Source organism: Canis lupus, chromosome 2 (genome assembly GCF_048164855.1).
Source record: "Canis lupus baileyi chromosome 2, mCanLup2.hap1, whole genome shotgun sequence".
Lineage (NCBI taxonomy): Eukaryota > Metazoa > Chordata > Mammalia > Carnivora > Canidae > Canis > Canis lupus.
Genome location: NC_132839.1, coordinates 15,251,957 through 15,270,369, shown reverse-complemented (window position 1 = coordinate 15,270,369; position 18,413 = coordinate 15,251,957). Strand labels below are relative to the sequence as shown.

The following is an 18,413-nucleotide window of genomic DNA, read 5'->3' as shown; positions in this document are numbered from 1 at the left end:
GCATTCTGGTTGCCTAGATACAGATGTAAACAACAGTGCCTCCCTGACTCCAGAGGAACAGCCGAAGGAACCTGATGGCCCCCTTCCCGGCTCAGTCAATGACCAAGAAAAGAAAGCAAGTACTTTTAGACGTTCATAGCAAAAGTAGAATATTTTGTTCAGCTTCTTTAAAGCTTAGCATTGTTCAGAGAATTCTAAGGAGTCCTAGAAGAGTTGTTTTTCTTTTCACTCTACCTACATTTCTTGTTTGCTCTGCTTTGACAAAGTGACTGATGACCACGTGAGCTGAAAAGAGAAAGGGTCTCAATTTGTGAATACATTCGTTGGACTGACTTAATCTGCAGGGCTAAGTAGGAACAAAAAATTGATAAATATTTTCTATAAAGATGCAAAAGAAACTAAGATAAATTCAAGATAGAGGCTTTATCTGTCAAATGGAAAAGAGAACAGCTAAAGAGGTTTCTTTTATTGGTACTTGTCATTAATGAAAAAGAACATTCAAAGCAGCAGTTTTTTTAGACCTCACCAGGGATGCAGCCTCTGGTGATAAAAAGAGAACTGGAAAGCTAGCACAGTATCCAGCACTGATTTTTGCTCTCTGTTGGCTGTAGCACACACTGGCTGTGCAACTTCCAGCAATTACTTAACCTGTTTCCTCTTCTATGAAATGGGCTAATTAGGCCAATCATACAAGGATGTGAGGCTTGAATGAACCACTAAGATAAAGGTTATGGCAAGTAAAAGGGACTCAGTCAATCCCTATCATCATCATCTAGATGATCTGAGTAAGTCTGCTACTTCTCTAATCCTCAGAGTCCTCACCTTTAAAAATAATCATCTTAAATTCTTTCTGCACTAAAGTAGCATTTCAATCAAGACAATGATTTCCACCTTATAGAAGATCATATAGGGGATCCCTGGGTGGCGCAGCGGTTTAGCACCTGCCTTTGGCCCAGGGCGCAATCCTGGAGACCCGGGATCGAGTCCCACGTCGGGCTCCCTGCACGGAGCCTGCTTCTCCCTCGGCCTGTGTCTCTGCCTCTCTCTGTCTCTGCGACTATCATAAATAAATAAAAAAAATTAAAAAAAAAAAAAAGATCATATATGTCAAAGTATTTTATAGGCCTTAATTAAGCCATAAAGGAACACAACATTTTAAAGTATTATTATAAAACAGGTAAAAACTGACATATGTAAAAAGTCGGTGTTCATAGCCACCGAGTTGTTTGTGAGAATTGTTATATAATTACATTCTAGCTTGAAGGAATAGGGATGAAACAGAGCTGCTTCCTATAGTCAATTAGTGAAGATATAAAACTTCACATACTCTCTTAGACACATCAATAACTGCACAGAAGAAAGAGAAAACAAGTTGGCCTCAGTGTTAACAGCTTTTACTCTCTCTAGACAGTACGATTACAAGAATTTTCTTTTTTCTGTATCTTTTCTGTGTTTTTCCAAATTTTCCTCCATTATCAGGTTTAACATTTGTTACTTTAAGAGTATGCAAGTTGTAGCTGTGCTTTTTTTTTAGAGGACTATTTACAGTCTTCAAAATGAGATTTAAAAATAATATAAAAGTAAAAGATAAATATATCCAACTGCTTCACTTGAGAAGGGGGAAGGAGACAATAATCCAGTAATTTAATGTCCTTGGACACAATATTCAGTCTTTTATTCCACAAGAGGGAATAAAAGGGCTACTAGGTGTCAAACATGTGAGGCCAGGGAGCAGCCAGTTGCTTGAAGGAATACCACAGACAGACTCAGACCAGGGTCACCATGGAGGGGTGAGAAGGGAAGAGCTGGCATTGAGTAGGCCAGCAGTCCAGGACCCAGTTCTTTTCTAGCTCGAGACTGGAGTCAAAACACAAACCAGGGTAGAAGGCCCAGTCATGCTCTCTAGGTAGTTAGGATGGTTTCCATAACATGGACCCCTGGGTGCTCAGTGGATCAGTGTATCCATCACTGGAGGAAGACCTCACTTCAGAGAATCAGACCCATTGCAGACCCCACTTAGCAATGGGGAGAGAGGGCCTAAAGCATTATCATGGCAGTCACTGGCTCCATTTTGAGCAGCCTCAAGCCTGTCCTGATTGCCCACCACCAAGCGGGCAGGATCAGAAAGCCTACCTATTGTCATGGGTTATTTATTAGCTCCTTATTAATAGACTTACTTTTTTTTAAAGTTTTGTTGGAGGAGAGAGCTTTCCAAGTAAGTCTCTTGGGTGTTAAATTAAGAAGTAAGAAGTTCCTTAGGCATTTGCAAAAGGAATGATTTCTGTATGTGGATCTTAACTACTCTACTAAACCAAGAAAAAATGTCCCAGGAAACTATTTTGTTCAAGTTTTAAACTGAGGAGGAGTACCACTCATTCTCCCCCTAACTGAATCCAGTTCAGTGATGGGATATTAAAAAGAGCATAAATCTGTGTCTGGCTTTTGATCTTAAAAATAAAGAACATTAGAGTTTAGAACAGTTTTAGCATATGCCAAACAGTGAGTGCATTTGGTGGTCTCTTTCCTCCTGGAAATGCTGGGAAATTATGAACTTTGATGCAAGGGGAACTTTCTAGTAGTACCATGTTACTGAATTAGTTAAGTGTTCATATGGCCAGCTATGTTAAATACTAGTAAGTTATGTACACAGCTGTGCTCTACTTTCATTTCTCATTGACTATAATAATCTGATATCCAGGCTTCTTAGAAAATAAAATTACCTGAGTAGACTAGCTTTCTAGTTTTGGACTTTGTTTTTGAAAAGTAATTGATTCCCCTCAGAAATTAGCATATTGAAGTAAATTCACTCTGTGAAAACTTCTTTAGTAACTCAGCCGATAATCATTGGATATTCCACTTAAAATTGTTCTAAGAACAATCCATGGCTTTGACTTGTCCAGAAAGATTTTCCTGACTGTGATACCAATCTATGAAATGAAACTATTATCTTTCTAGAGCTTGATTTTGGTTTTAGTTTCTAGAAATACAGATGGGGCATTGCAAGTTTGACTGGGATGATGGTCTACAGCATATATTTTGTTTAAAATTATTTATATAAAAATAAGATGGATAAGACTTACCTGTAAAGTAAGCTAATGATACATTTTAAACCCATGACCTTTGTTTTAGGTAAGATTATCTCCCGCCACAATGTCAACCAAGAATTCTACAGATCTAGTTGAATATGTTGACAAGTAAGTCTGTAAATTGCAACTGGTTTTAAGTATTTACTACATTTAATGATTCAGCTAGAGATTAAAGTGCCTGACTGAGATCTTTGAGTTCATCTAAACTGGTTCTCTGCTTTCAGAAGAGACTGCATTAAGCAACTTCAGAAGGTGAACCTCTCTGTGTTAGGCCTTTCTCATTGACAAAATAAGCCAATTTTACAGCCTCCTCTTTAAGTAATTTCCATAGGTTCCTATAGATTATGCATCATAGAACACAGGCAATGAATGACACATGAAAAGATCAGAGTTAACTTTCACTTTCAAAATACACCGAATACATCTATTAACACTTCATTATAAAAACTCAGAAAATTTTAAGCATATTAAATTAATCATCAGAAAATTTTGTTTATATTGTTTATATGCCACACCTGGAACTCATCCAGGGAAGGTCTACAGAAGAGGGACAACTCTAGAGGCTTAGAAATTTGTCATCGTATTGATACATGTACAATGTCCAAAATGTCCTCGAATACCAGTTTGTAAAGGTGGGATCACAGAGGCAATGCGTAGTCTACTGAGTTGTTTTCTGTTTGGTATATCAAAGGAGGATTTCGTCTGTGGCAATAATTAACGTTTTTAGGGCACCTACAATTTCATCTCAGGGCTTCCACTAATTGTCTGTATAGCCTCCTTAATGTCAGTCCCTTAATGTCTCTTGTCTTTGGGTCTTTCATTTGCCAAATGAAGAGGCTAGATTAGAAGCTCTCCCAGACTTCACTGTAGCTTTAAAATAATTCTGATCCTAAAATATACATTATGACTATAAAAGAAAAATTACAAGCAAATGAAATGAGTCAATGAGAAGAGAAAAATCCAAATACTGGATTTTCATTTTTTAAATATTACCTTTAACAATGAAGATAACAATTTTAAATTCACAAGTTTTGATCACAATCTGTTCACAAGAGCTTCCCTGATCCTTAGCCAATTGAAGTAACATGCCACAAAAACTTCAACCACAGAATTTTAGTCCCTCTTTTCATGCTGCCCATAACTTGTATTTGCTTATGTGATAATAAGGCCGTAATTTAGGGAAAATGAAACCAAACAAGGGAAAATGATTTCTTTTATGTTTGAAAATACAATATTTTGATAGGTGACATTTTTTCTGAGTGAAGGACAATGAATGTGGTAATACACAGAAATAATCATTTCACATGGATATGCTAGCTAACTTTGCCATCCAAGGAGGGAAGGGAGACTTGTTCCTGCCTGAATCTACACAGGACATAATGGAAAATAGAAATCATTCTTCAGATCTGTCAAATTCCAGGATGAACCCAAGTGGATTTCTTTAGCTCAGGCTGCTGACCTATATCCCAGAACACAACAGAACAAGTTCCTGGAAGACAGTGACGAACTTAAAAAGATATCCCCAGAAATTTTTGCCATTTCTTGGATTCCAGAAAAACTGAAATTAAGACAACAGAGATTCTATAATTCAAAACAAAAGTATAATGAGGATAATCTAGTCCCAACGTCCATTTCCACCTTGCTCTCCCCCGAAAGCCCTCTCTTGCAGTCTAAGCCATATGTCTAGAGCTTCTATGTACCAGCTGAGATGGTTAGTTTGTTTTGTTCTAGTTTGGTTTTGATCTTTCCCCTGTAATCTCCCAGAGCAGGCTGCAAGCTCCCAAAAGGCAGGGATTATAACCTTATGCTTTCTGATACCCCAGTTTATCACGGTGCATTGAATATTGATTCCTGTGGAACCATAGTTGATAGGCTTCATGGAGAGCCAGGGGGGAGCAATTGAATCTGTAAGAGTCTGCTTGGTGCAGTGGACTCCTGGGTGGCTGATTAACTGGAAAAGCAAAATGGCACTCAGGCATTTCAATCATCAGTGTAGATACTTCCAACTGACATGTTGAATCCAATACAATAAAAATAAAAAACAATTTTTAAAATGGCTGAGTCCTTCAAGGAACAGCAGTCATTGAGCAGCAACAGATTTATTGATATACGAACAGGGTATTTACACAAGCAAAGGTCATGATCAACTCATTGAACTGCCTGAAATATATATTACATATTCTCAGAGGCTCTGCTTTGTAAATCTGTAAGGGAATATTGATAGGAAATCCTAAGAAACGAACACCAACCACAACCAAAAAGGTTAAAAATCTAGCAACAAAAGCGTAATACATACCCTGTGAAAAACGTTTGGTGAGAGACATGCATCAAAAAGATTGGCAGACCAAGTGCTTTCAGGGCTCTGCTCAGCCTCCGGCAGTTGGAGCGACACCCACACATTATTAGTACTTGTTAAATGTTAGGTCATATTAATAATCCATGGAGCAGGGGAAGGCGGAAAGCTTGCAATCAATTCTAGGACAATTATGGTGACACTCTAATAAAGGCAGTAAATAATTCTGATTGCCACATGTGTTCGTTGATTCACAAGGACGATGTGGCCAATGCTCATTTAAGCTTGATGGAACAGGAAAGTCCAAAGCCTTTTTTTTCTTCTTCTTCTCCTTTTTCTGCTGTTGGAAGGAGCACTGCACAGAGGCCAGGCACTTTGGGTCCACTCTTTTTAATTTTTTTTTAATTTATTCATGAGACACAGAGAGAGGGAGAGTCTCACAGGCAGAGGGAGAAGCAGGCTCCACGCAGGGAGCCCGACGTGGGACTCGATCCCGGGTCTCCAGGATCACACCCTAGGCTGAAGGCAGGCGCCAAACCACTGAGCCACCCGGCTGCCCTCCACTCTTGAATCCACTTCTGATTAGCTATAGGACCTTGAGAAAAAGAGAATGTCTTTTCCTTGTGGGCAGTCTCTGTCTCTGCTATAAAAGGGTGGGTGGGGGCGTAGGCTTAGGTGCAGATGAGCAGCCCAAGTCTCAAGGGCTGTCTGTGTTCACAGATCCAGATTTCATTTCCAGGATGCAGATTAGAGAGCTGCCTCTGTTTGCCACTTCTCAACTCTGTTCATAATTTCTCATAAACATTCTTTTATGTAATAAAGTGGCTAAAGTTTAAGAAAGTGTATTATTGCCCCCATGGGATTTAATTTTGAATAGAAAACAAACTCTGCTGATAAATCTCTTGATTTTTCTTCAATTGACCCTGCTAAAAAAATTTTTTTAAACCTCTGAATCATATAACTTCTAAGGTTTCTTCCATCCCTAAAATTCTTTGGTCTTCTAAAACTGGTTACTGCCTTTTATTCACTTAACAAACACTTATCGAGCATTCACTATGTGCTGAGCAGTGTGCTGGGCACTTAGGGAATCATCAGGGAACAAACACAAAGACCCCTGCCCTCATGGAACTTCCATTCTAGAGCAGGAGGAAGAGACATGCAGGGTTCAAGAGCCTGCCAGGGCAGGGGCAGGCTCCTTGAGAAGTCAGATGTGAGCAAACCCCAGGAGATGAGGGGGTTGGCCATGTGGACCTGTGTGGGAAAAGCAAAGTCTCCAAGGCCAGGATGCTCCTGAGGTGGCTGAAAAGGCAAGGGGACAAAGATGGCTGGAAGGAAAAATGAAAAAGTATACACATCAAGTAGCATGCCCTTGGGCCAAGGAAATGAGGTGGGTTGGTACTGAGGAGTTGTGCAGGCTATTCCAGTACACATCTCAGGAATTTCTCAGGAGAACACTCTCTGGGAAGATAAGGGGTCTGGCTAACAGCCAGAGGATGCTATTGAGAAATTTGGATCCATAAAACTATCAGTAAGTGAAATGGGCAAAATAATACATGATTGATGATGATTTCTCCTTGTGAGTCGAATATACCATCAGGGGCTGGGATGTATTTTTTTTTTCAAGGTTTTCTCTTACTATCCCAGCAGATGTTTTACTGTCTCGTGATGCATTGCTTTTCTTTCTGCATGATGAAGACAGATATTTCACCTCACAGTACATGAGAAAGGAAGACAAAACCCTGGTGGCTTTCTATGGGCTGGGTCATGTTGGGTTGGAAATCTTTTGGGTTTTCTTTGGTAATATCGTATCCATCCATGAGGGCAACTAGCTCCCAGGTAAGAAAGCTCCAAATAGTCTGCGCTGCTGCTGAAAGAACAAGCCCTCTGGGTTTGCTAATAAATTTTTTTCTGACCTGGCAAAGCCTCTTGCACCCTGCACAGCATCCTGGTCCCACTAACCATCTTCACTGTTAAAGCTTCCAGCTCTTAGCCCATGGTAATCTTCTCATTTCATCCTCTCAGTGACCCTAACAGGGGCATCATTATCCTGAAGATGAAGACCCTGGGGTTCAAAGGAGTCAAATTATTTGTCCAAGGGCATACAATGCTATGACAGAACCTAGATTCTTTTTTTTTATATAAATTTATTTTTTATTGGTGTTCAATTTGCCAACATATAGCATAACACGCAGTGCTCATCCCGTCAAGTGCCCCCCTCAGTGCCCATCACCCAGTCACCCCCCACCCCCTGCCCACCTCCCCTTCCACCACCCCTAGTTCGTTTCCCAGAGTTAGGAGTCTCTCATGTTCTGTCTCCCTCTCTGATACTTCCCACTCATTTTTTCTCCTTTCCCCTTTATTCCCTTTCACTTTTTTTTTTATATTCCCCAAATGAATGAGACCATAAAATGTTTGTCCTTCTCCGATTGACTTACTTCACTCAGCATAATACCCTCCAGTTCCATCCACGTCGAAGCAAATGGTGGGTATTTGTCGTTTCTAATGGCTGAGGAATATTCCATTGTATACATAAACCACATCTTCTTTATCCATTCATCTTTCGATGGACACCGAGGCTCCTTCCACAGTTTGGCTATTGTGGACATTGCTGCTAGAAACATCGGGGTGCAGGTGTCCCGGCATTTCACTGCATCTGTATCTTTGGGGTAAATCCCCAACAGTGCAATTGCTGGGTCGTAGGGCAGATCTATTTTTAACTGTTTGAGGAACCTCCACACAGTTTTCCAGAGTGGCTGCACCAGTTCACATTCCCACCAACAGTGCAGGAGGCAGAACCAAGATCCTAACCCAGAAATCTATGTCTAGTTACTCTAGAGCCTATTGTCTTCACCACTCCTCTATCCACATCCCCTGCCAGCTATCTTCTCAGTGTGTGTGTGTGTGTGTGTGTGTGTACCCGTGCATGCACACACAGGTGTCACCTGCAGGCCATCTCTGGTGCATGGAAGATGTAATGCAATCCTAGATTTCTGATCTTCCTCCCCGCAGGCCCCTGTGTGAGGTGTGGCCAGCCCGGACTCACAGCATCTCAGCTGTGCCCAGGAAGCACTTCCATCAGCCTCAGGGCAGCCTCTTATTCCTCTCTAGCACCTTCTAGATTCCATCTCTAGTCCCCCAGCCTATGATGGGCAAGACCCTGGCTGTGGGTGGACACAGCTACAAGACCTAGGCATGACCCACAGCACCCCACACTGGTCAGGCCAGGGGCTGCCCAGATGAAGCTGAGCGCCTCCTACCCAAGGAGGCTGTTTGCATTCTTGCTACACCTAAGAAATTCTGCTCAAGTGAGAGAGCTGTGCTGAGATGAGGATGAGGCCAGACTCAGGTCCTTAGAGCAGAGAAGGAGCTCATTCAGCCTCTGGGCCTCAGAGGGGACCCTGAGAATTCCACAGAGAGATGTAACTGGTAATTACATAACATATCCTGAGAAAACACAATTTAACAGGAAGAGCTACTCGTTAGTCTAAGCAAAGTTGCTCTGATGTAGGAAAAAGAGCAAAATACACAGGTTAAAATGTTCCCCAGCTGAGTTATTGCCAGTTTCCAAGCCTCCTTCTCCTTCTGAATTGAGGAAAAATCTCACCCATGTACTTGTGGGGGATGAAATGAAATAATTTTTATGAAAGTGACATGTTGACTAAAAGCATCATATGGAAATAAGATTGTGTAATAATAAATTCCTTACAAGAGATATTTATTGCCTCCCAATTGGAGGTTAGAAGTCTGAAATCAAGGTGTCAGCAGGGTTGGTTTCTTCGGAGAGCTCTGAGGAAGAATCTATCCCATTCTTCTCAGCTTCTGGTGACAGCTGGCAATCTCTGGTGTCCCCTGGCTTCTAGATGCATCACTTCAGTCTCTACCACCATTTTTACACGGTATCCTCCTTGTGTCTCCATCTGTACATGGTCATCTTCTTATAAGGGCATCAGTCATACTGGATTATGGACCCACCCTACCCTTTCATCCTAAGTAAATACCTCTGCAATGACCTTATTTCCAAATAAGGTTACATTCTGAGGCACTAGGAGTTAGGACTTCAATATATCTTTTTGTGGGGATACAATTCAGCCTATTAGTCCATCTATTAATTACTAATAATCATAATAAGAACATACATATATGACACCAACAGTACCAAGCACTTCAAGTACATTAAGTAAATTGATGTCTTTCAAGCAGTTGGGTCAGGCAAGAGTCATGACCTCCAGAGGACTCAAAGGGCTCTCTTCTGAACAACTTAAGGAAGGTTAAAGATAGTAAGTGGTGGAGACAGCATTTGAACCCTGGTCTTCAAACTCCAAATGCAGTGTTCTTCACCCTGGAGACTCACATATATAACACGTACACCCCCAATATTAGCAAAGCAATAATGGAAAAGTGTCGCCAAAGCACAAGTGATAAGAACTCCAAATATCCTCAAAACAATTTGTTGCTGAGGTTTACACACGCTTTGCCTGTAAGTATAACCCACACAGAGGCTCTGGAACATCTGAATGCCTCTCGCTAGAAAGCCAGTCACAATAAGTGTGGCATTAATTCTGTAGTTTTATTGAAATTTTTACTAACATGAGGTGTTTGCCTCATAAAGTATAGAACTTTTTGCTAGAAACTATCCACAATCAGTCTTCTTCTCCAGTCTTTTCTCAGCTGTGTCCCTATTTAGGGTCCTGTCCTTTCCAGGCTCCTCCATGCAGACCTCCCACTTGCACAACTCCACTGGCTTTGGTCTGCCTCTTCCCAGACTATCCCCATCACTCTGGATTGCCTCCCCTATGGCCCTAAAACACTCAGCATCGTGTAAAAGTCAGCAGTGGAGGCTTCTCTAGCTGCCAAAATCCATCTGCCAGGGTGGTTTTCAGACATGAGCAACAGAGAAACTACAGAAAATGTATCTTCAATATCATTGTTCCTCATTGGCTTACAGGTTATTTTTGTGAGGCACCAAAATGTTCTGTAAAATTTCCACTTTATGTGTCTGTGTGTGTGTTCTGCAGGACTCTGCACCAAGAAGGGAGCTGGTGATAATAGATCTCACAAAAATGAAAATTTTCTCCAGTTATGCTCTTCATTGTTCTAGAGAAGGGCTTCCATTTTCAAATCCTTGCGTCTTGAGTATTACAGGTTGCCAAAATGGTTATCAGAACCTCCCGAGTAAATTTAGTGCTCTATTCACAAGAACAGAACACGCAGAGAAGTGAGAGGCTCTCTGTACCGATGCATCTGCCAGCAACAGCACAGCTGGTGCAAGTCACACCGAATCGCAGAGAAATAGAACTCAGAGTTTGTGGAAAATCTGTTCACATTCAGTTGTCAGCTACATAATCAATGATTTATGTAAAGCCCAAATAGCGCTCTGAAAAGGCCCCTGGGAATTCTTTCTCCTGTGGACTAGTCTGGAATATCCAGTCATTGCTTTCCTGTCACAGTTAAATTTAGATAGAAGGCCCACTGATACAATAGACTAATAAAACCGTGGATTTGGCTTTGTTTCTAACTTACTGAAAGAATCCGAGTGGCCACATCTTGTTATTCAGTTTTTAGGCATTTGGATGATCTGATGCGTTGAACAATGATATCAGGAATCTCTCTTGGAAGATTGAGAATGTTCCTATGTGTGTGTTGCTAGTTGTTGATTTTAGAAATGTCAACTGCAAAACAACATTCTCTTTTGTTACGGTAATGGAAGTGGAAAAAATACACAAGTGCTACATTTATCTTGCAGGAATCATGTAAAAAGAACTAAACGGAGCATTATTTGGGGCTTCATTAAGCATCATTAATAAATAATAATAAAACTCCCAATTTATAGTAAACCTTAAGCATGAAAAGAAATCTCCAGAAGGAATGCTCTCCACTTAAGTATAAAATAACTTCTAAACTTTGAAAGCTAAAAGAAACCATAGAGTCCATCATTTATAGGTCACTTAATGTCCCCATGGTTGCAGGAAAATACATGTGCATAGTATCAGATGCTGCCCTCCCCAGAGGATCCTTCAATGTGCCAAATCACAACATCATCAAGGCCAATCATGACAGGCAGGACTACAGATGGGCATCTGAGCAGGGGTGGCAGTCCTGTTCCCCTGGTCCCTCTGCTGGCTTAGATCTGCTTATTCCTCGTGCTCTTTCTGGATACAATCTTGACACCAGCCAGTATCACCTCCAGAGAGTGTGTGAACGCGGGCTCCTCATAATCCTGCAGCTCTAGGGCGCTGGTTTCACCACCCCCACTATGTGCCTATCACATGAACCATAAAGAACTTGACAACCATACAGCCAAGTACACCTGTTAGCCCCTTTTAAGATGAATTCATTGAAACACTTGACCCGGGTCACTGATGCACATGACCGGTCTTAAATAAATCAATGATGCTCAATATTCAAGAGACATTTAGAAACACCGAAGTGCTTATTTAAAATACGTATTCTTGCTGTGTCCCTCTCTACCATCAAAGTTATGATCTAACAAATCTATGGTAGAGCCAAGGGATCTGCATGGTAACAACTTCCCTCCCTTCTCCACCCCCATGATACTAATTCAAGTTTCTTTCTGAGAAACACAGAATTACACTAAGCTCCTTCAGGGACAGACCATTATATATTATGCATGGACTAGAGTAGACATTTAGTAAATACTTACTGATATATTTTTATTCCAACTGTCATTTTTATTGGTAGATTATTAGATATGGATACAGTGCTTTCAGCGACACATAACACAAAGTCCAACCAAAATGGTTGATTAGCTCACATCTTTAAAAATCTAGGGTTTGGTTCATTTAGAGGCTTAACATCATCAAGCAGGTGTTTTCTATCCTTCCTCCCTGCCATCCGATTCTCCCTCATGATCACAAGATGGCTTCAGCAGTCCCAGACATCACACAGACATGACAGCTTCCAGCAAACAAGGGGGAAGTTTCTTCTTATGTATCTCTTCTTGAAAGCGAAGAAACCTTAGCCAGAAACCCCACAAGAGGTTTTTCCCTTTCACCTGACTGGGCAGGGTTGCTTCATATGCCCCTATTTAAACCAGTGGAATCTCAACCTCGAAGAATGAGACCACCATGATTAACTTGCCCCCTGCACCAAGGACATGGGCAATGGGAGGATGAACCAAAGCAGGCAGAAGCAGTGGGGTTGGGAGGGTGGCTATTAGGAGTTAACCACGAATGTCTGCCACGCTGAGAACACTTAAGAGCACACAAATACTAAATTTTGACAGGAACGCAGCATAACTTACAAGTATCTGTAAAGGATTGAAGACTAGGGACCAAACACTCTTTCACTGGTACATTCAGGCTGAAGATTGTGCAGAGGTCAGAAAGAAGCCCCCACTCGAGGAAGATAAATCTGCAGCCTGCCACTAGGCTATGTGTCACCATCAGCAGGGCCTGATATCCTCTTCCCTTCTGCCTGTGACTCATACTTCCATCCAGGGGAGCACCGTCAGCATGTTGGGGCTTTAGAGGAATGGATTTTATATATATACGAGGTTCCATTTGCTAATTTTCCAGAAAATTTTTGAGCCAAATGAGTGGAAGAGGGAATTTAATGAAAGCCTTAGCAAAGCTTTGTTTCCCAGAGGTGCAGGTGAAAGGAAAGAGGAGCCTCACCCAGGCTGAGGCTACTTGGTACTGCTCAAGAGAAGAAACTAAAACCCTGAGGCTCTCACAACCTGTGGCTTTATGGCACCATTTCCACCACCCCCCCCCCCCCACCAATTTCCAACAATTGAAAAGTCCAGCTAGAAAAACCAGTCAGTCAATAAATACTTACTGACTACCTACTACATGTCAGGCACTCCCCTCAGTGTTGGAGACACCGTGGAAAACAAGTTAGATAAAGCCCCTGCCCACAGGACGCTTTCATTCTAGCGATGGAAGGCAGAAAATAGACACAAGTAAGTAAGATAATTTTAGATAATGACAAATGCTGGGGAGAAGATGACACGGGGTGTTATGCTAGACAGTGCTGAGGGGAAAACTTACCTGAGGAGGGGATACTGGATTTGAGACAGACACCATGAGAAAGAGGCGGCAATGAAGTGACTGCAGGGAAGAGCATTCCAAGTGGAACAGCGAGTGCGTGGGCTCTGAGTCAGGAACTAGTTCGGTGAGGACAGATGGAAGATTCATGTGGTTGAATAAGAGAGAATGGATGGATGAGTGGGAAAAGCTGAGGTTGGAAATGAGAGCAAGGATTTTATTCTCAGAGGATGGATAAGCCATTGGAGGGTCTTAGACTTTTAAAAGACCACTCTAGCTGCTGGTGGAGGGTGCACTTTTTGCTCAGACATAGAAGTAGAGGAGTTAATAGTAGCCAGGACCAAGAAAGGAAGAAGGAACTCAGGAGGGAGTGGATATGGACCCCAAGGACACCTCCATGTCTCCATGTGTCATTTCTGCTTCCAGGCCATTAGCTCACAGGAGTAGCACTAATCAATGCTTCCCCTGCTTCTGCTTATTATCTCTCGGAATTAGAGGAACATAGAAGGCTTAAGCTTAATATTAAAAAAAAAAAAGCTTAATATTTAATTCTGGAGCCTCATAGATGAATTTCAAATTTTGACCCCGAAATCTGAATTCTGTGACCATTCCTTCTGTCTGGTAAATTTCCTCATTCTGGCCTCCCAAACCATGAGTTCCTTCCTCAGCCATTTCATCTGTCATAGGTATCCCATCTTTTTTTCTTTATTTCAAGTTTTTATACCTAATATTTTTTTAAGATTTTATTTATTTATTCATGAGAGACACAGAGAGAGAGAGAGGGGGGCAGAGACACAGGCAGAGGGAGAAGCAGGCTCCATGCAGGGAGCCTGAAGCGGGACTTGATCCCGGGTCTCCAGGATCACACCCTGGGCTACAGGCAGCGCTAAAGCGCTGCCCCACCAGGGCTGCCCTACACCTAATATTTTTTACTTGTTTACTTTTCCATGTTTTCCACTTTTTAAAAATTTCATTCTACTAATATCTTCCCTCTTTTTAATGTTTATTAGCCTTTTAAAAAATGTCTTGTTGCATATAACCTGGTATTTCTCTTATGCAGGAATCTAAAATCTAGCAGATTATTTGTGGGCTAGTTGGTTTTGGAAAACACTGTGCTTCTCAAAGGTCTTGCTGTTTTGGCCAGTGAGTCGATTTCCTGGGGGTTGTGAGCTCCAGTAAACTCAGGGGGCAGGGTTTGGATGAGCACCGGGCACAGGAAAACCAGGATCTGATGGACCACTCCTCATCCTACAAAATCACTTGTCCTCTCAGGTCTTCACCTTTGCTCCTCAGGAAGAAGTAACTTTAGGAGACCAGTTGCTTTCCCTCTTCTGGCGCCTGTGAGTAGGACAGTGTAAAAACAAATGCCCAAGGTCAATTGTTCCTCATGTTTTTTGTTACTGTTGTTTCAGCTTCTTGCCAATGCAGGTCATCTGCCTTGTCTGATCTGACTCTTGAGGACACTTAAAACTAGAATCTGAAATTTCACACAAATAGAGCATTTGTCCCAAGGCTCATGAAGGGGAAGAAGCAAAAGCAGAGCTACACCAGTCCTTCTTCCCCACTGTATCTCCCACAGGCTTGCTGAGCTATCTCTTGCCCCAGACCCAATAGCCATCTGACTGAGGTTGGGTTGCCCAGGAAACAGAGATTGGTGAACAGAAGGTTCAAATGGAGTGCTCCAGCATCACTACAGGGAAGGGAAGGGGAAAGAATTGGGAAGAAAGTATCATCATACAATTCCACAGGGAGCTCTGAAGCTAGGATGGTCCTTCCAAGTTGTTCTGAGAGAGCACGTGTGCCAGTCCTTCATACATTGACCAATCACTAATTTCAAGCTGCCCCAAGAAGTGGGCATCGCCCTGAGCAAGGTGACTCTCTTCACGGAGACAGCACTCCCAACACTTGGGGGAAATGTCTCTCCTCCTTGAAAAGGGAATTGGGGGGCACACCATGGCACCTACTCCACCATCACCCTACACATTCACCGGTTTAAAATGGCCCCAGCTGCCAAGGGTTTTTGGGGGGGTTTTTTGTTTGTTTTTTCTTTTTACAGTTTTCTAATTTTCCTTTCTAGATTCTCCAAGGTTTTAGGAGGAATTGAGGACTGGAAGCCAGCAGTCATACTAGGTCAGCATTTTGGTCAAGACTCAGGAAATTTTACTCCTGAGGTACTATGTAACTCATTTCCTTTCTTCAGAGACAAGGTCACAAAAACAAAGTAAATTCAATAAAGAAAAAGACAAAAGTTGCTTGTCCTTCAAGAAGCTTATCTGTGAAGGGAAAGAATAATACATTAATACGAATAGGGGATGTCAGCATCTTGAATGTTTCTTTACCAAAATACTAAAGAGATCTAGTGTCTCCAATTTCTTTCTCTAATTTACTGGGTTTACTTTTTCACTAAACTGATTCTTTTGTAAATCTCTGCCTTTGATCTATTATTTTTTCCAGCTTAGAAGGCAACACTGTCCTCAATGTGGAATTTTCAGGTATTGAATTTATGTAGATCCAGCTTGGCTTGTTAGAATAGTGGGTAAAATATAGGAAACATGAACAATGCATAATGTAAGACCAAGGCAGAAGTCAGATCTTTTTCTTAGATGAGACACAAACCAAGATTCTAACCAGGCAGGTGCTTAGAGTCCTTCTAAACTTCTAAACTTCTCCCAGGTGAGACAATACTGGTGTAGAAGTGAAGATGCAAGTTCTGGGTCTGGCTCCTCCAACTCATTCTTGTAACACCGCTGGTGTTGTTTCCTTTTCCTGACCAGGGGTCATTCTTTTCTTCCTGTGATTCCAAACACCAACAGAAGTCATCTAGAAGACAGACTGAACAACCAGGAGCGTACCATCGCCTTTCTCCTTGAACAAGCCTTCCGCATCAAGGAGGATATCTCTGCTTGTCTTCAGGGAACACATGGCTTTCGAAAAGAGGAGTCGCTCGCCAGGAAGCTACTGGAAAACCACATTCAGACCATCACCAGCATCGTCAAAAAACTCAGCCAAAATATTGAGGTAGTTCTTTATTTTCTATATGTTGGCATCATTGCTTGTCAACGATTGTCAACCACCAATACCATCTTTCACCTAGAGAAGTGAATCACTATGGCTTAAGTTTAAATGATTACAATGTGTTGCCCCAGAGGAAAACAGTTCAACTTTTCAACTGCTCATTTATGCCAAAAAGTAGAAGGAAATTCTATTCAAAAAGCATTTAATATCTATTCTGTGACAGCAGAGAGAACTGTTTAACAATATGTCAGACATTGTGCTTAGGTGCTTATTTTAATCTAAATCTCAAGATTCATGTAATCATTTCAAATAGAGGTTTTCATAATGATGGTTCATAGACCCGTCACAGTCTGACCCCAGTAATCTGTCTCCCCATCTCCCACCCCTGGTCTTTCTTTCACTGCAGCCACACTGGCTCCCAGCTCTTTCTGGAACATACCAAACATGTTCTGGCTTCAGGGCCTTGCCACTTACTACTCACTCTGGCTGAATCATCTTCCGCTAGACATTCCTATGAAATGTTCTTCATTTCCTTCAAGTCTCTGCTCAGCTATCATCCTATCAGAGAGGATTTCCTTGACATTTCTATAAAATAGCACCTTTCCCCACCAGCAGTCATAATCTCCCTTAAACCTTACTTTTTAGGTATCCATAGCACCTATCCATCTGATAAGCAAACTACCATAGTCTGCATTTATTAATTGCTTGTTTTCTCCTTCTAATATATAAACTCTGTGAAGGCAAGGATTTTGTTTTCTTCATCACTAAATCCCACACCAGATGGCAACAGAACTTGGTAGGTGGTTAGCACTCTACATATTTCCTGAATGAATGATATTCAAGGTGTTAAAGGAAAAATAGTTTCTGATCAAAGGAGAAATTATCTGGGTTAAACCAAGATAAATAGGTTTTTTACTACAGGTCTTTCAGTATTCTTAAAGTGCCAATGGGCCTGATGAATCTGGGTTAGCAACTTTCAGGCAAGGATCCCAGAGATTGATTACTTTTGAGGAAACTGACTAAAAGTTTGCAGAAGGATCATGAGATTTGATAACAATGTCTTCCCACAATAAATATCTTCTTTTACTATCAGAGAATATAGTGGATTTGACAAACAAACAAAATTCATGCAATTAACCCAAACAATGCCTTCCTTAGGACTTTGTTTATAAGGCTAAGGACATCTATAATTTATTTTCCATCTGTAGGGTCTGGCAAACACCATAATGCATTAGAGGGAGTATAGATTAAAAATTAAAATAAGATTTTAAAAAATCTTAGTGAACTTTTAAGAGATATTTTGTTGGTATTTAGCACATACTGAACTGACCCCAGTGCTTAAAAAGTCAGTGAACTTCTCAAAGTGGTCAAAGGTGTTTCTAGGCATACTAGTGTTAAGAAAGTGATAAGAGGTTAGTGGCTCAGTGCCTTTAAGATAATGACAAAATCAAGTACAGCGCTAGTGCTAAATTAAGAAACCAATTTCAAAGTCAAAACTTGTTGGTAACTGAAAAGAAAATAGCATTCTCAGAAATATCAAAAATGCTTCTAGGCTTCTAGAATGTTCTATATTTTGATCCAGGTGGTTGTTACATGGTTGGTTACATTTGTCAAAATCCATCCACATATACACTTTGATTCTTTTAACACATATGAATTATACCTCAATAAAATACTCTTAACATTAAGGGGGAAACTTTTCCAGATCTCCAAGTCTTGCTAAGAGCTTCTTTTCCTAGAATAATTGATTGTCTTAGATAATAAGCTCTGAAAAAAGACAAAACATTTTCCAAAAACTCTAAAATCTCAAAATATTTGCCATCCTGTTAAGGGGTTGGTGTACACTGCGAAAATGAGGAGAACTGGTCTGTGTAGAAAACTGAATTAGGAAATATCTGAAGAGGGGATCCCTGGGTGGCGCAGCGGTTTGGCGCCTGCCTTTGGCCCAGGGCACGATCCTGGAGACCCGGGATCGAATCCCACGTTGGGCTCCCTGCATGGAGCCTGCTTCTC

General features: G+C 41.3%; 1 protein-coding gene across 1 annotated transcript in view; it reads left to right on the top strand.

Annotated features, from left to right (window-relative positions):
• Positions 1-18,413, top strand: part of FAM81B (family with sequence similarity 81 member B) — a 54,735-nt gene that overhangs the window by 604 nt on the left and 35,718 nt on the right. The window contains exons 2-4 of the mRNA XM_072791072.1: positions 18-115; positions 3,130-3,194; positions 16,160-16,403. Coding sequence (XP_072647173.1) covers positions 18-115; positions 3,130-3,194; positions 16,160-16,403 — 407 coding nt within the window. The remainder of the gene's footprint in view (positions 1-17; positions 116-3,129; positions 3,195-16,159; positions 16,404-18,413) is intronic.